General features: G+C 39.9%; 1 protein-coding gene across 4 annotated transcripts in view; it reads left to right on the forward strand.

Annotated features, from left to right (window-relative positions):
- Window positions 1-15,412, forward strand: part of MGAT5 (alpha-1,6-mannosylglycoprotein 6-beta-N-acetylglucosaminyltransferase) — a 130,516-nt gene that overhangs the window by 103,579 nt on the left and 11,525 nt on the right. For all 4 annotated transcript variants that reach the window (XM_035897877.1, XM_035897876.1, XM_035897875.1 and 1 more), the window contains exons 12-15: window positions 427-576; window positions 8,327-8,473; window positions 12,414-12,530; window positions 13,359-13,433. In XM_035897877.1, the coding sequence (XP_035753770.1) occupies window positions 427-576; window positions 8,327-8,473; window positions 12,414-12,530; window positions 13,359-13,433 (489 nt within the window). The remainder of the gene's footprint in view (window positions 1-426; window positions 577-8,326; window positions 8,474-12,413; window positions 12,531-13,358; window positions 13,434-15,412) is intronic.

The following is a 15,412-nucleotide window of genomic DNA, read 5'->3' on the forward strand; positions in this document are numbered from 1 at the left end:
GAGTCACCCTTTTCTTCACAAAGAAGATAAACAGTAACATTATTTTGCATCTCGGACAAAAACAGAGTGAAAATTTGGTATTTCAAAATGAGATTTTTAGTATTTTTACACCAAGTGTTGTTTAAGCATGCTGACATTACACCTGTCTGATGGTGATGTGGGTTTTGCCCAATTAGAAATTAATAGGACCTTGCTATTGCTTTATTTATACCTATACTATGAATGCAGAAGCTGCAGTTTTCTTCCAGTCTAGTAGAAAACAAAACTAATAATATAATGAAAGATTAAATAGTATAGAAATCATATAAGAATGAGTGAACTTAATATCTTTCTGGCTGGTGGTACAGAAGATAAAAAACAGTTCTGATTGAATACTACTGCTTGAAATGTGTAAAGACTGAAAATATTTTATTGTTGCTATTACAGGATAAGAAGGCTTATCTGGACATCATCCACACGTATATGGAAGTCCATGGAACTGTTCACGGGACCAGCACTATTTATATTCCCGGCTACGTAAAAAACCATGGTATACTCAGCGGGCGGGATTTGCAGTTTCTGCTGAGAGAAACCAAAGTAAGTTTGTCAGGAGGGAGTAGTGGCAAAAATAGCTACAGATAGGCAGTATCTGAAGTGCATGCATTTCACCTCCTACGAATGAGCTCCTAATTTAAAAGCATTGGAAAAATAAATGGCCAAATGTAAAGGAGCTTAAGTTGTCTCCTGTGTGCTAAGAATACCTTTTTCATCATGTCCATGTTTTGTGGATTGATAGCTAGTATTAGAAAATTGGGACAACAACTTACAGTCACAGACATATTTAACAACCAGCTTGAGAAATGCATTTTTTTAAATTTTCTTAAATGTGATATTCAGCTCAAGGAGATTATCAGCTGAGAACATGCTTTGATTTACATCCCTGGTGTGAAAGTTAGGTAATATCTGAAAGCTCTACAGTAGGCATGCTTGCTCTGCCCTACCAATGACTTTAACCTAGAGCGACCCTACTCTCTGGGGGAGAAAAGAAGAAAGGCAAGCACTTCATTCGCCATTCAGTTCCTTCCTCTGCTTCAGTTGTGCAGAGAGAGTGAGCAAAAGAGCATGCTTTTTGTGGCATGCTTTGCCTGTGGCCCCATAGTCAAGGGAACTGAAGATAAGGGACAGTATATACATTGAAACAAATGAACTTTTGTCCCCATAGTTAGAGTGCTTTGTGTGGTTTTCTGTGCCATTCCCATAATCTTCGCGGCACTTTACAACATTAAAACACTTTAGTAGATGACATTTAAATAGGATGTTTAACTTTCAGTTGGTGAAAGAAGTGGTTTCTGTGTTTAAAATTAGCAAAATGTGTGGAACTGCACCACTTACTCCCCATTGTTGATAGTTTCTTGCTGTGCACTTCTACAGAAGAATCTATTAAAAAAAGAAAAGAAAAAAGCAAGCACCTCCCAGTCTTCCCACACGACTGCAGAGATCTCCTTTTTGAAATATTTGGGAAAATGATGGTAATTTGACATCTCTGTGTGACAGCTGTTGGCAAATTATGACTTTTTAAAGGCAACCACTGTGTGTATGTACTTGATGCATACAGATACACATAATGTTGCAGATTAAAAAGTCAACATTTACTTTCGTCATAGATAATACTGAGATTACACAGCTTTTGCCTGTGTGGAGTATGAAATCACTGTGTTAATCATAGTACTAATGTGGGAAGAATATTGACATTGTAATAACCCCAAGCACAAACAGTGACTTCTTTCTGGGGGGGGAAAAAAAAAAGTGTTCTGTTCACTGGAATAGTAAAATAAGCTAATGGACTTCCTGTAGAATTACCGAAGTCCTTATAATTTACAAGGCACAGTTCATAATGGTAGTTATGGTTGAGTAAGTCTTCCTCTAATTTGTTATCAGCCATCTTACTTGTGTTACACTAAAAAGCTTGATTTTTGATACTAGGTAGATAGCTTATCCAGTTGTTATTGGTTATATTTGCTGTGCTCTAAGATGCAATGTAAGGACACATTAAAATTAGGACAGATTCAGGTTGATACATACATATTATGCAGCTCAACACAGTGCAGTTATAGGGGGGTTGTGACACAGGAAGTAGCCAGACTAGTTTCACTCAGATTTTGACTAATAATTGCAATATCAGATGGAAGATATTATCTTGTGACTGTGAAGTACTCCTGAGATCAGTTAAGTTGCTTATTTTTCACAAATTATATTTTTGTGAAAAGCATGGATCTGTTTTCAGAGTCCTACAAGCATTTTAGACTTTAATGATTTTCTATACTATTGTTGTGCATTGGTTTGGGGGTTTTTTTCTCTAATGTTAGGGAAAATCCTTTGAGATGACACTGAGAAACACATCAATGTGTTTCAGAACCCTGTATCAGGAAGCCAGTGTTTCTATCACATTATCTTTTTGATACAATCTTTCTTAAGAAACTATTTTTTTTAAGTCTGCAAATAGTATTTTCATATGGCTTTTCTGAACTTTTGTTAGCAGATTTGCAAATGATAAAAACTGTTTCCCTTTTAAGAAAATTATTTATTTATGATGCAGCCAGGCTAACAAAACTTTGACCTGATGATAAGCAGTTAACAATCGATCTGCTTCTCCGAAGACATTATTGTCAGGCAAATAGGATTGCAATGTATTTCTGATGTTGCAACAAAATTAAATGAAATAGGGCTTACTGCATCATGAATTTTGGTTATTAATCCTGTCTAATACTTACTTGTTCCAGTAAATCTAGTTTAACAGAAAAAGTAAAACAGCAGTATCCCAAGTAGAAAGTAGAAACTGAGATTTACCATCAAATTTGTTTGGACTTTTTCAGTTGGAGGTGGATTTTTGGGTTGTTTTGTTGGGTTTTTTTGCTAGCTGATGTCTCATAGGTACAGTCTGTTCTGCCTTAGCATATGGTTGCCTCTCAGTGTTGGTCAACAGACATACTTGCTCTAAGTCTTCCTGTTGCTTGTACGTTCACAGTTTCAGATTTTGGTATCTTTTAAGAGACTATACTTTAACATGGCTTAGCACAAAACACTGCTCACCTGTCTCTACTGGCCATCTGCTGCGTGTGTGGGTCAGTTGTGTTTATATCAAATGGATCATGGATTGAATTGCTAAAATAAGTGCAGGTTTTCCACAGAAATCAAGCTGACTTGAATGGGAGCTTTGTGCCCTGAGGAGCCTCACGTATGTGTGCACATGGATCCAGTGATGTTCAAGGACACTTTTTAATCATAATCACTTTAATCGCTAGGCAACGTGACCAGAGCCCCATAATGAATTTAGTTATGGGGTTTTGTCACTAGACAACCAGTGTGCTGAAAGCTTGTGAATAATCGGAGCCATAACGCAGGCATGGTAACATCTGTGGGTACAATACTCACTTGAACCATCTAGGCCTGCTGTTTGCTGTCTCCAAGCAACAAACTTTGTCTTTAAGCTTCCAGAAACTTTCAGATTTTTCTTTTTCGAAACATATGTTTTCAGACCCAAGGGCAAGGGTTGTCTTTCGTTGCTTGTGATTTCAACATTGTGTTAGCAAGTTTTTGTTAGGTCAGCTGGCAAATGATCTAGTTTTCCGAAAGTCAGGGCTAAATAGTAATTTAACAAATCACACAGTTCAGCATCAGTTTATGTTGCACTGATTCATTTTGCCCCTAGCAAAATACCAATAGGTGACGGCTCAGTCATGATTCCTGATCAGAGCTTTGCATTCCCAGAATGTATTTGGTCTCTTTGCACGAGTTGGTATAGGGCACAGTTATTCTCAAAAGCATGCAGCTGCCATTTCATTCTGGTGCGTATTATAAAGCAACGCATTTCAGAATAAGTGCGTTTTTCAAGCAGGAGGGGGCTGTTTGAGATTCATCATGGCTAGTTCAGCTGTGTAGTGCATGACAAAAACGAGACATGTCAACAGTTCCTAATGAGAAGATGTAAAGCCATTCATCACGTCAGAGGAAAATAGGGTAGGCGAGCTGGCAGCCTTCCTGCCAACTTACGTGGCTTCTTGCCAAGTGGGCAGCTGGAGGAGTTGGACCAGACTCTCTTGGAAGAACCAGTACTGAATCCTTGAGAAATATTCCTCCTTTCGAGAAAGTTTCACATACAACTTTTTACTTCGAGTCACTGTGAATTGTTGAGGGGATCCAAATTCTTTTACTAAGTGGAATTTACAGTTTCTCAATGGTGATCAAAAAAAGTAGGTGCAATACTCTGTTTAGAGAGTTTGGGGAAAAACACATTGCAATGTTGGATAAGCAGAAATAGGAAAACAACCTTTTTTTTTTTTTTCATATTGCCTTTTATGAAGTAATGTATTTTTTACTTCCACATGCTTCACAAAATCAGCTGAAAAGACATTTAACTAGTGATGCTATTCTAAAGTTGTTTCAATCACAAAAGGATTGACTTTTCCAGAAAGTATTTTATATTCATAAGAAAAATGTTTCGAGATTGTTAACAACAGCCTTTGCTATGCTTCTCTTTCTGTAGTTCAGAAGAGAATGTCTGAGTTCAGTAAGGAGGCATATAAAAGTGGTGATAAACCTACCAACCCAACAGAATAAATTAGATAAAGTGCAGTAATATTAGAAAGAGGAGAGGAGACGAGAAGATAAACACTCCTGTTAAGGAACTATAGCATTTAGTCTCCGGAATATGAAGGTTTTCTCTTAAATATTCAGCTAGTCAGAATTACAGTCAGTGAAGTAAAACATTCACTCCTTATTTTATACTTTTGACTATAATCTAGAAAGACTTGTTTGTTCAGGTACTCATTTTAATAATAGGCTGATCGGGTGCCATAAACTCCACAAATAAATTGCTTGATGTCAACTGAAAGCCAGTGGTTTCCAAAGCATCAAACAAAACCCCACTGTTTTTTCACGGGAGCGGTTGTGAAGCACTTTTCATGTCAGAGAAGTTTCCACTTAGCCGCTACACCATGAAAGGACTGCCTACATTCTAATCGGAAAAGAATGGTGTTTGGGCTGGTTGGATGCTGGGTGGCCAGCTCAAAAGCCTGAAATTCCAAACCAGGGGTTCAGTTCACTGCAAAGGCAGAAAAGGTTCCTGAGGAGCCTTTCTTACGAAACCTGAAGTATTCCTGCTTCAGGGTTTCAACACTTTTACTCAAGTGGGGCAAGTGAGATTGCAGGTAAGAATACCATTTTTTGATTCACACAAACCTTCAGGCACAGACACACCTGGGTAGCAGACCTTACAAACAAGGAAATGGCTTTTAAAAAAACCCACACCGCTATCACCATGATCATTTTACGTATGTATTTATTTCCTGTTATCTCCTTTAGATATACTTTTTACTGTAAACTCTTTCTGGCAATCATCTCGTTATATGGGGCATTAGCATACAGAGCCTACTGTGGCGTGTGCCCACCTAAAGCACCTAAAACACAATCATTCTGGCTTTCAAAAACATTTGAAAGTGAGAAAAATGCTCACATGCAGAAAATGAAATGGTTTCAAGCACTAATCAACCAGTAAAGTGTAAAGGAATTCTACTTTGCACAGCAATTCTGCTGCAGCTAACAAAGCAAGACCAGGGCTAACATTTTTGAACCATGTGTAGCCACAGTTAGGTTGCCAACATTGTCAAATTTTGAGTTTTGCACTATAGATCTTCAGCCATAGGGTGAAAGTAACTGCCAAGGGTGGACTGTGTTACCAGGCACGGCGTCAGGGTACCCTAAAGCCATAGTCAGCAACCTTACATGGAGGCATCTGTATCACAGAATAGTGGAAATACATACAGTCTGTTCTAAATTTTTATCATTTTGTGGGAGGGAGCGTTGTCTTCCACACAGCCTCAACTGTACTGAGGATGGATGCTTGCATCACTGGTACCTGAAAATTGTTGCCTGTTATTTCTGCTTTTTTCTTTTTTTTTCCACATTTTTTTCAATTAATCACTTGCAGCACTTGTTACATACTTTTAGGAAGCACCTTGACAGATTGTTTTAGCCTTTCTGGAAATAACAAGCTGCATGTAATTCAAAGGATTAGCAAATTGGAGCATCATAAGAATGAGTTACAGAAATGACCTGTGCTCTTTGATGCTTGCTTTTTTTGATCATAATGAATGTGGCTTTCTTGAGGCAATTAAGATAGTCTTCAGTTTTGCTCTTTATAACGTACAAAAATACTAGCTCCCTAACCAAGGAATGTTAATAAAGGGCAATTTTCAGGAGTGGGGTCTAGATTCAGTTGGGGCATTTCAGCTGACCTGAATAAGGCTGATGTGTTGGAGAGTGATAGAAGATTTGGGAGGGTTGGAAGAAGGAGCTGTGGGGGCTGCAGGCAGCTGTGAGCCAGGCTGGAACCTCAGGCCAACAGGCGGCACACACACGCGCCCTGTTCTAGCGATCAGACACAGCCTTCTTTCTTTCTTCAAAGGTACGGTGCTGCTTAGAGGTAAGGTTGGAAAATGGATGCGAAACAGGTGGTAAGCTATTTATTATAGATTAAGTGTTGACAGTGTGCTCTGTGCTGTCAAAACATAAAACCATGTTGCTTTCCCCATGGAGCTTCCTCCTAAATAAACGGACCAGTCAGAGACAGAACTGTTCAGCACTGCACAGCAGCAGTTTATTAAAAAAGTGAAAAACGAAGCAAACAAACCAGCATTCTCTACATAACAGACAAACACAGGATCATAGGAGAATTGATACTTCAGATGGTTTTAATTGCTGGCTCTCAGCTGGTTTTCTGCCTGAACTAAGGAGTAGTTTAAATAAATAACATTATGTGTGCAGATGGCGTGAAATGGTTTCATGTCCGTAATTCGTTATTTTCAAGAGATTACCTTTCTTTAAATTAAGCCTCTTTTGAGATGAAATTTAGTATGTATTTTTCTGACTGAAAGGTAATGTATCTTATGCCATATAAAAATCCCAAATTTAGACAGTCTAGCTATAGTGGAGATAGTCTGCCAGATTTTTTTTTTTGTCAGCCACTGGAGAGCTGCCTGTAAGATTTAAATATGCGAGATAGCTGAGAAACTTTTTGCAAGTAGGTGACTTTTTTAACCTGAAAATTGAAAACTGAAATAACAATATTCAGCTTCATGCAGGGAAAATTATCTGTCCTCAACTATGCTGAGAGGTGTTAACTTTCTTTTTAAAATGAGCCAACTCAGAATTTGTACTGGTTTTGCCATGGGTCGGAGAGGATTGATGCTGCAATGCCTGTGCACGACAATACTGACAACAGGTTCATGCCATTCATCAGTGTTAGGATCAGCTCCTACAAAGGGCCTTCAGTTCTGAACCTTCTGTTACTAGGATTTGCTTCCATGTTGCAGAAAATTTAATACAGAATAGTATAATGTCACCTCTTTGAATACGTACGTCCTGAATGCATGATCCTAATCGTTACAAAGATTGCTCTTTATTTTCTTGAAAAAAGCAGTAGCTATATATATACACACACGTTAAGTCATTCAGTGGTGCTAAGAAATTGCTGTTACAAATCAGAGCTTGTAGTTCTCCCAGTATAGACAGACATTCAAATAAAGGTGAAGATTCCTATATTTATTCAGGGTTTTTAATTATGTTGGGCCAGGAAAGGTGTCAAGATCCAAATAAAAGCTAGACACCTCTGAAAAAATATTCAATTTCTTCATATTGGAGAAAAGCACTGCCTTTTCTAGAGCACCTGGAATCTTGGCTGATGTAAGAATAGCTTTGTGATGCATTTTTCCTCCTTCAATTTACCTTGGAGGCGTTGAACCCTCTTCATCCTGTGCAAGCTCTTGCTGCCTGGGTCCAGGTTCTTCAGCTGATATTTGCTGCCATCTACCGTTTTAATTGGGAAACTTAATCAGTTTGCCAGCAGCGTGTTCGTACTGGCAAAACCAGCAGGTTAGCTGGAGTGGGGGAGAGGGAAAACAGTAGAGTAGCTGTTCTGTGAGGTTGCTGCAGTAAAACCTGTACCTGCAAGAGAGCCCCAGCAGTTTCATTTCAACACCAATCAAACCACCGAATGACTTTCTTTTTTCCCCCAAAAAAAAAATAACTGAAAGGGTCCGTTGTTGCCTCAGCTCCATGAAAAACCACCTCAGCTCATTACAGAAGATTCTTGTCAAATGTGTTTTACAGCACATTCTGTTACTGCTTGTTTAGGAGTGGGTGAGCTGCTGAATTTCTCCCATTTTCTTAACATTACATCTTTTTAGGCTGGTACATTTAGAATGCATTATTGTTTATTTTAAGTTAGCTTTTAGCCTTCAGGTTTTTTAAGGAAGAAAAATTAAGATAGTCCTTGTTTTCTATTTTTCAGCTGTTTGTTGGTCTTGGATTTCCATATGAAGGGCCAGCTCCTTTAGAGGCTATTGCTAATGGATGTGCGTTTCTAAATTTAAGATTTAACCCACCAAAAAGTAGCAAAAATACAGAATTTTTCAAAGGCAAACCTACACTCCGAGAGGTAAGTGTTATCACTCTGTAATTTCTTTATTGAAAAGGACTGTGGATTTCTTTTTAGTAATGCAATATAGGAAAAAATCCATAAATGTTCACAGTTCATTGCAAAAGGTGTGCAGCTGTCATTTTCTTTAGCCATTGATGGGATTATCAGTCCTTATTTTTATACTATAATCAAAATTTTTCATTAATGTACTGTTAAGCTTTATCTCTAGATTTGCCTATATGTACATTTTGCTAATTCTTATGGATAGATTACAAAGTGAAGTTTCACTTGAAAACCTGATGTCCTGCCCAGGAACAGATCCTGTCATCTGATACATGACGTGTCGTTTGAAAGCAGTTTTATTTTGTTGGAGAAACAAGCATTACTGTGTGCTATGCAGGAAGTAAATAGGTGTTTAAGTAAATTATAAAAAAGCCATTTTTGGGTTTGGGGATATTTATTTTTCTCTAGAAATGATCTGCTCAAGGCACTGTTGAGCTAAGGCATTAATGGTCACAGCCCACCGTGTTTGTGGTTAAACACTGAAGACATTTGGAGAGCTGACCCTTTAGGAGAACAGGAAAACCAAACCTCAAGCTTTCAAAACAGCCAGTGTGTTTAGACTCTACTAAGAGAAAAATGAGGCTAAGTAAACTAGCCCCTTATCCTGGCACTGACTTTGGAATATTTTTCTCCTTCAGTGTACGTAAAATCCAGCCTGTACCGCTTGCAAGCATTTAACAGACATGTAGCCATTTCTGACATTAGCACTTTTGCCTCTGACCATGGCTTGTGCATAGGTGTGCATACATATTTTCTTTACTTACTTATCTGAAGGGAAAGCTCCCTGGTGACACTTCGATGATGAGAACTTTGCACAGCCCTATTTCCCAATTCAAGTTACGCTTGGGCTATATAAATTGTGTACTGAGCAGTGCCAGCTAGTTGATAAGCAAGAGACAGTTTCCCATTTTAAACCAGGAACATAAATTCCTTGTGACTTTATGATCTTGGACTGTAATTGCTTTTCAGCTTGTTGTACATTCAGCTTGTACAGGACACGAGTTCAAACTCGCCCCTTCTCACAGTTTGCATTGCTAACAAAGAAGAGAGCAGTAAGGGGAAAAAAGTCTGTTTAAGCTTTCTCCTTGAGCTTGGCACCTTTCAAAGCTTTCCTCCTGTGGGTCGCTCGACTGTTTGTCTCATTTCCACTTGTTCTGTGCCCAGACACTGTAACTGGTCAGGCTTAGTAAATAATCTGGACCCACTTAACGCTTTAGTAGGAAATTTAGTGCTTGGTACGTTGTGCTAAATCCCGCCGGCATGTGTCAGCACTAACAGAAATGCACAGAATTGCACAGAAAAATAATCCCTATTGACTGCTTTAGTACAAAATAATATAACAAAAATTCATCGCGAATATTGCTGCGTTCACATGCTCTGCTGACCTATGTGAAGAGTAACCTTTTCTCTAACTGGTTTTCACAACTGCATTTAGATCCGATTGCCAGTAATCCATGTGCTGGTTCTTTGGGATTAAGAAAGTCCTTAAATCCTTCTCTGAGTTTTTTCAAGTGTTAAAGGGGAACAAAAAAAGCTTGTGTAGTTCTGCAAATTGATTATCCATAGACCAATCTGAATATAAAGTTTGTGTTTAGTACTTTTGTAAAGTAACCGCTGCAAGTCACTTCTTCTCTCCTGTTCTGGGTAGAATTTATTGGGGGCGGGAGTTAACTCTTTCGCCCCTACCCCCAGGATGGGGTCCTGTAGTGAGGACTTTCTACAAAAACTGGAAATGACATGATCTTGCTGGGGGAAAGAGCCAGGGAAAAATAAAAAAATCACCTTCAAGCAGCTTGTTTTGTACCAGTATTTGTACCAATATGTCTTCTCTGTTCCAGCCCCCCACTCACCCCCAAAGAAAGAAAACATTGTGTGCTAAATCTTGTTGAAATGTGTACATGGTGGGTGTAGTTTCTTTAATTCTCTGCTTTTAGGAAGGAGAAAAAGAAGACCTGAAAATAGAAATTAATTCCAAATCTATTTATAAGAATTCTTATAGATTTTAATTATAGACAGAAGGAGTATCTCCTGAATATCTTAAACATTATTAAGCCTCGGCTAATTAAAGCATTTCTGTATTAGGAAATAGTCTTAATATTGTTTGAGACCGTAGATGTAGAATAACTGTCGCAATAAAAATATGTTGCTAGTTACTCTTAATACTTAAAACAGCTACTAGTCTGAGAAGTTGAGTTGTTTGTCTTCCAGATCAGATCTGGCTTTGATGTTGCCATCTGTCTGTCTGAGGTGGTAGAGAAAGAGCGGTATAAGGCATAATTCCTAAAGCTTTGTGGAATTTAAAACACTCTTTTATGTTCATGTTTTTAAAAGTGCAGTAGAAAGTTTTTTCTTGTTACTGAAAGCAATAGGAATGTAGCTTCTGCCATCTAAAGTCCAGACATAAGTGCCCTGGGAACTCAGTCTTGGTAACCCAAATTTTTAAGTACATATATTTTTAGTGGCAGTAGAAATACTACTGAAAAAAGGTTTAGAATATATCAGTCTTCCAGAAGGACTGGACTTCTTGGAGGAATTTAAAATATGCCAATGGGAGCACAGTGCAGTGGGCTGCGAGTGAAGGTAGGCAGCTACAGAAGCTCTGGGCGTGTAGAAGCATCCTGGGGCAGCAGCCCAGGAGCTGCAGCCTGCCCATCCGCGAGCCCTCGCCACCACGCTGCCCTGCAACCAGAGGTGGGAGCCTGCACCGAATCCCCTGGAGCACTGGTCTCAGAGCACAGATTTATGCTAGCTGATCCCATGGGTAACTACAGGACTGGCTTCTCTTGTCCACAAGGAAAATGCAATGGGCAAAATTGTTTTTAAGTAGTTTCTTGCATCCACCTGAGGAAGAAAGCAAGTACGGTATGTGCCCAGTGCAGGCAGAAGTTCTTTCCAACAGATACCGTTTCCTACTGCAGATCTTTTGCACTGATTAGATTTTTCTTTTGTCGTGCCTAAAGAGGCAGCTATATAAAAATTGTCTGTGAATAATCTATCCTGTAGGGCTTTTTGTATTTATTTAAAAAGCAGTTTTCTTCTGGGACCATTGTGAAACACTCCTCTCTCTTCTGCAGCTTTTGCGTCCTCTGTGTGTGTTCATGTGCACGTTCCTCTCACTCCTGTGCAACCTGTCACAAAAATTACTTTTAGTGCCGCCCTGCTAGTTCTGAAAGTAATCTCTGTTATAACTTTTCTTAGTTATCTACTTGGGTATTTATTGAATTTGTTTTCTGGCAAAGTGGTGAGCAAAATACCAGTTAACACTCTTAACGAGGTCACATCACTCTTGTACTTACATCAGCAGCGAGAGCCAGAATTCAGCTAAGTGATAGAAGTGATTCTTTATTCACTACTACTCACAGAAGCTTGGAAATGTTGGAAATTTGAAGGAGAGACAGGGCAAGGATGTTGTCTGGAGGAGAGACAGGGCGAGGATGTTGTCTGAAGGAGAGACGGGGCGAAGATGACATCTCTTGAAGGCAGTCACGCAGGTCTAACCAGGACTGGTAGCAATTACAGGTTGTGAAAACTCAAGAGCTGCTCTGTGAATGAGCTGTGGGGAAGCAGGGTCACGTTGTAAAAGTAGTTTCAGTAAGCAGCAAGTCTTCTGTGACGTAGGTCATTATGGGGATCAAAGGCCCAAATGAGAGGTGCACAAACGTTACTTGTGATCTGCATTATTATCTGATTTTCAGTTTTCCAGCTGAAGTCGCTCTCTAAATTTAGACACGGAAAATCTGAAAGATAACTCAGAAGGAATGATGCTGACTGTTAGATTCTAGCTGAATTTTTGCGTTACCCTAGTGCATTTCATCCAAAAAGTCTGATGAAGAGAGCGAGAGGGAAGGATATCTTCACACATTAATTTTTGACCAATGTAATTTCTTCTTTTCAGTTGACATCTCAGCATCCCTATGCTGAAGTTTACATTGGGAAGCCCCATGTCTGGACTGTAGACATCAATGATCTTTCTGAAGTTGAGAAGGCTGTGAAATCAATTTTGAATCAAAAGGTGAGAAATGTACTCTCAATTTGTCATTGGTGCTTGAGGGTGTATTGTGTACTACAGGTAGAGTGCTCCCTAATGTTAGTCTAATTAAAGCAAAGTGCCATACTTTGGTAGGATATTGGGAAAAAAAATCATTATTACATCTCTGTGGTATCTGATTATCATATTTTAGTACTGGATATGTCAGGTTTTTACCTGAAAAAAAATGAACGTGTGTGAATTTGTATAGAAATGTGAATTTCATATGTAAATTATACAGCAGTGTGTATTTTCTGTGCATTTGGTGAGGAAGTTTCCTTGTTGATTCTTAGAGCATTGCAAGCTGTCCAAATACACGCTCAACTCCTTTGACTGATTTTGTAGCCTTGACATAACCGCCACTGAAGTGCTCGTGCACTTACAGCCTGGAATTGTAATGAGGGCACTTCAAGGGGGGAAAAAAGAGGTTTGAAGTAATTTTCAAAGGCATCACATTCCTTTTTTTGTCGTAATGTTTTCTTTTTCACTTCAGCTCCAGAACTGAAACTTAGTTAAAACAGGAGCTCTGGAATCCCATAGGGTCTCAGGCTAGCTTTATATCTATTACTTTGCAGTATACCCTGAGTTTCCTTAAAGATAATCACTGAGCAACTTTTATTGCCATTCCAAAGCAGCAAAAATCAGCTTGAACTGCTGATGGTTTTCTGAGGCTGTGATTTGTTAATGAGTTTATTTGCATTTATTGTTGGTAGTTAAGCTATAATATAGTATTTGGAATGCAAGCTGCTATGACACAGTACACCACAAAGTTCACTTAAAAAACCTTCTAACCTTAACACACTGTTTCCACAGATTGACCCCTATTTGCCGTATGAATTTACATGTGAAGGAATGCTTCAGAGGATGAATGCGTTTATTGAAAGACAGGTACAAACTTCTATTATGGGTGACTCTTTTGCTTTATGTTGGAAAGGGAGGTCTGTCTCCATTTTAAAGCTTCTCAGTGTTGTTGCTGTTCAAGTGGAAACAGGACTGTGCAGTCCTTGGTGTTACATCAAAGCAGAAAGGCAAAGTAATTCTTCAGTGTGTATGTGACTTCTTTAACTGTGTACACACCAAAAATCTTTGGATCGTGAAGTATCACGTGAACATAGAGATGCTTTTGTGGTAGAATTACACTTAGACTAAAGCCTCTGGGTGGATTTTTCAAGTATTTAGTTTCAATCGATAAAGTTTTAAATGGTTTGGAAACCAGTTACTTAAAGGTCCCCATGCATTATTGCCAGCTGAGAGCAGCAGAAGGTATTGAGTTGGGAGTAATAAACTGCAGAGATTTACATGGGATCCTGATTTCTAGAAACTGTATGTTTGCCTGGACTTCTGCCCAAGGCCAGATCTGTTGCAACAGCCAGCTCTGCCTTTTGTTCCGGCTGCTGCAGAAGAGAGAGAGGAATAACCTATATCTCTGTTATGCCAATTAACTTCCAGGATATCTTTCAAAAGCACTGCATAGGCTCCTCTACCTGCTTTTCTGAAAGAGGACAGTGTTACAGACCGTAATAAAGAATAACACAGCTTCAGATCAGAAGTGTAGTTAACATAACATAGCTATTTCCAGTTTCCTGCCAATAAGCACTTCAAGCTTTTTGCTGTATTGATGACATAGCCTGTAAAAGTATCTCTGGTTCTTTTGAGTCTTCTACCTGAGTTAGCTGTAATTGAGAGGTTTTGTCAATACAGGGGGAAATTGAGCTCGGTGTGAGGGAGAAGGAGGCAATCTAGAGATAGCATCTGTGGGGCAAATCTGTCTCTCCCCTCTGGACCTCCCCCAGGGGCTAAGCCCTGGCCTCTACTGCGTGCTTCTCAGAAACAAATACAGCCTTGTAATGTTGTTCACTGCTTTGGCTAATTGTCAAAAGCCGTCATTGTTTCACAGCCCCCAGGATGCTCAAGCATCATTAGTAACTGCATGTGCTTAGCACTGTGCTTGCTTAACATGTCAGATGAAGCAAAAATAAAGGTTGAGACCTTCTTTTGAAGAGTTTCTGGTGGGAGGCAGGCAGAACAGAGAAAGCCACACAAGCTTGGAACAGGAACAAAGACGCATGGAGTTGATCTGGTTCAGAGACTGTGGGGTGCATTACCCACGAGAGTGTGGTCTTCAGGGGATGTTTGAATGTGAAGAAGATGGGGTAGTGCCACAAGTCATCCTATGGGGCAGAGAAACTGTAGGATTTAAAGGACTTGTCCAGAGTACTCCTTTTTGGTGCCTTGGCTCAGGATCAGGAGGAACAATGTCCACAAGGGAGGTTTAGTGAATTCCCCGCATCTTCAGACCCAGCAGCTGGGCTGAAGGTCTTCAGGGTCTGAAGCAAGAGAAGAACTGTGAGCTGTGGTTTCACGTTCAGCACTGCCACCTTCAGCTGGATTAAACCTGCTTGCACTCCAGGCTGCTCCATCCTGCCGGCGAACAGTGCCCCTGCCAGCAGCGTGGCTGTTGGGTGCATCTGCGCCTTCTGCTGAATCCGTCCCTTGATCCTGGTTGCTCTGTGGCTGCACAGTTGTGTCAGCTCTGCAAAGTGGTGGCATACGGCGTGAGCCAAAGGGTGGGACTGCTTAGATTGGCACTGCCAACAACGGAGCAGCCAGGCAACTGCTGCCGAAGCAGCTGCGGGATTCCCTGTTGCAGACTTGGGAGTTGTTAGATGAGGCAGGCAGGGCTGATGGAACAGACGTGCTGAATTTGAAAGATGTGGTCAAGCAGAGTACTTGGTAACCTGGCATAAAATGGTTTTGGCAGGGCTCTGCTAGGTTAGCAAACTGACTTGGCTCAGCAGAGGGTCAGCTGAGCACCAGAGAGCTTGGCGAAGGGAGCGGGGTGAGAGCATTCAGCCAAGAGTAGGGAA

This window comes from Egretta garzetta, unplaced genomic scaffold, assembly GCF_000687185.1.
Source record: "Egretta garzetta isolate BGI_Z169 unplaced genomic scaffold, ASM68718v1 scaffold197, whole genome shotgun sequence".
Lineage (NCBI taxonomy): Eukaryota > Metazoa > Chordata > Aves > Pelecaniformes > Ardeidae > Egretta > Egretta garzetta.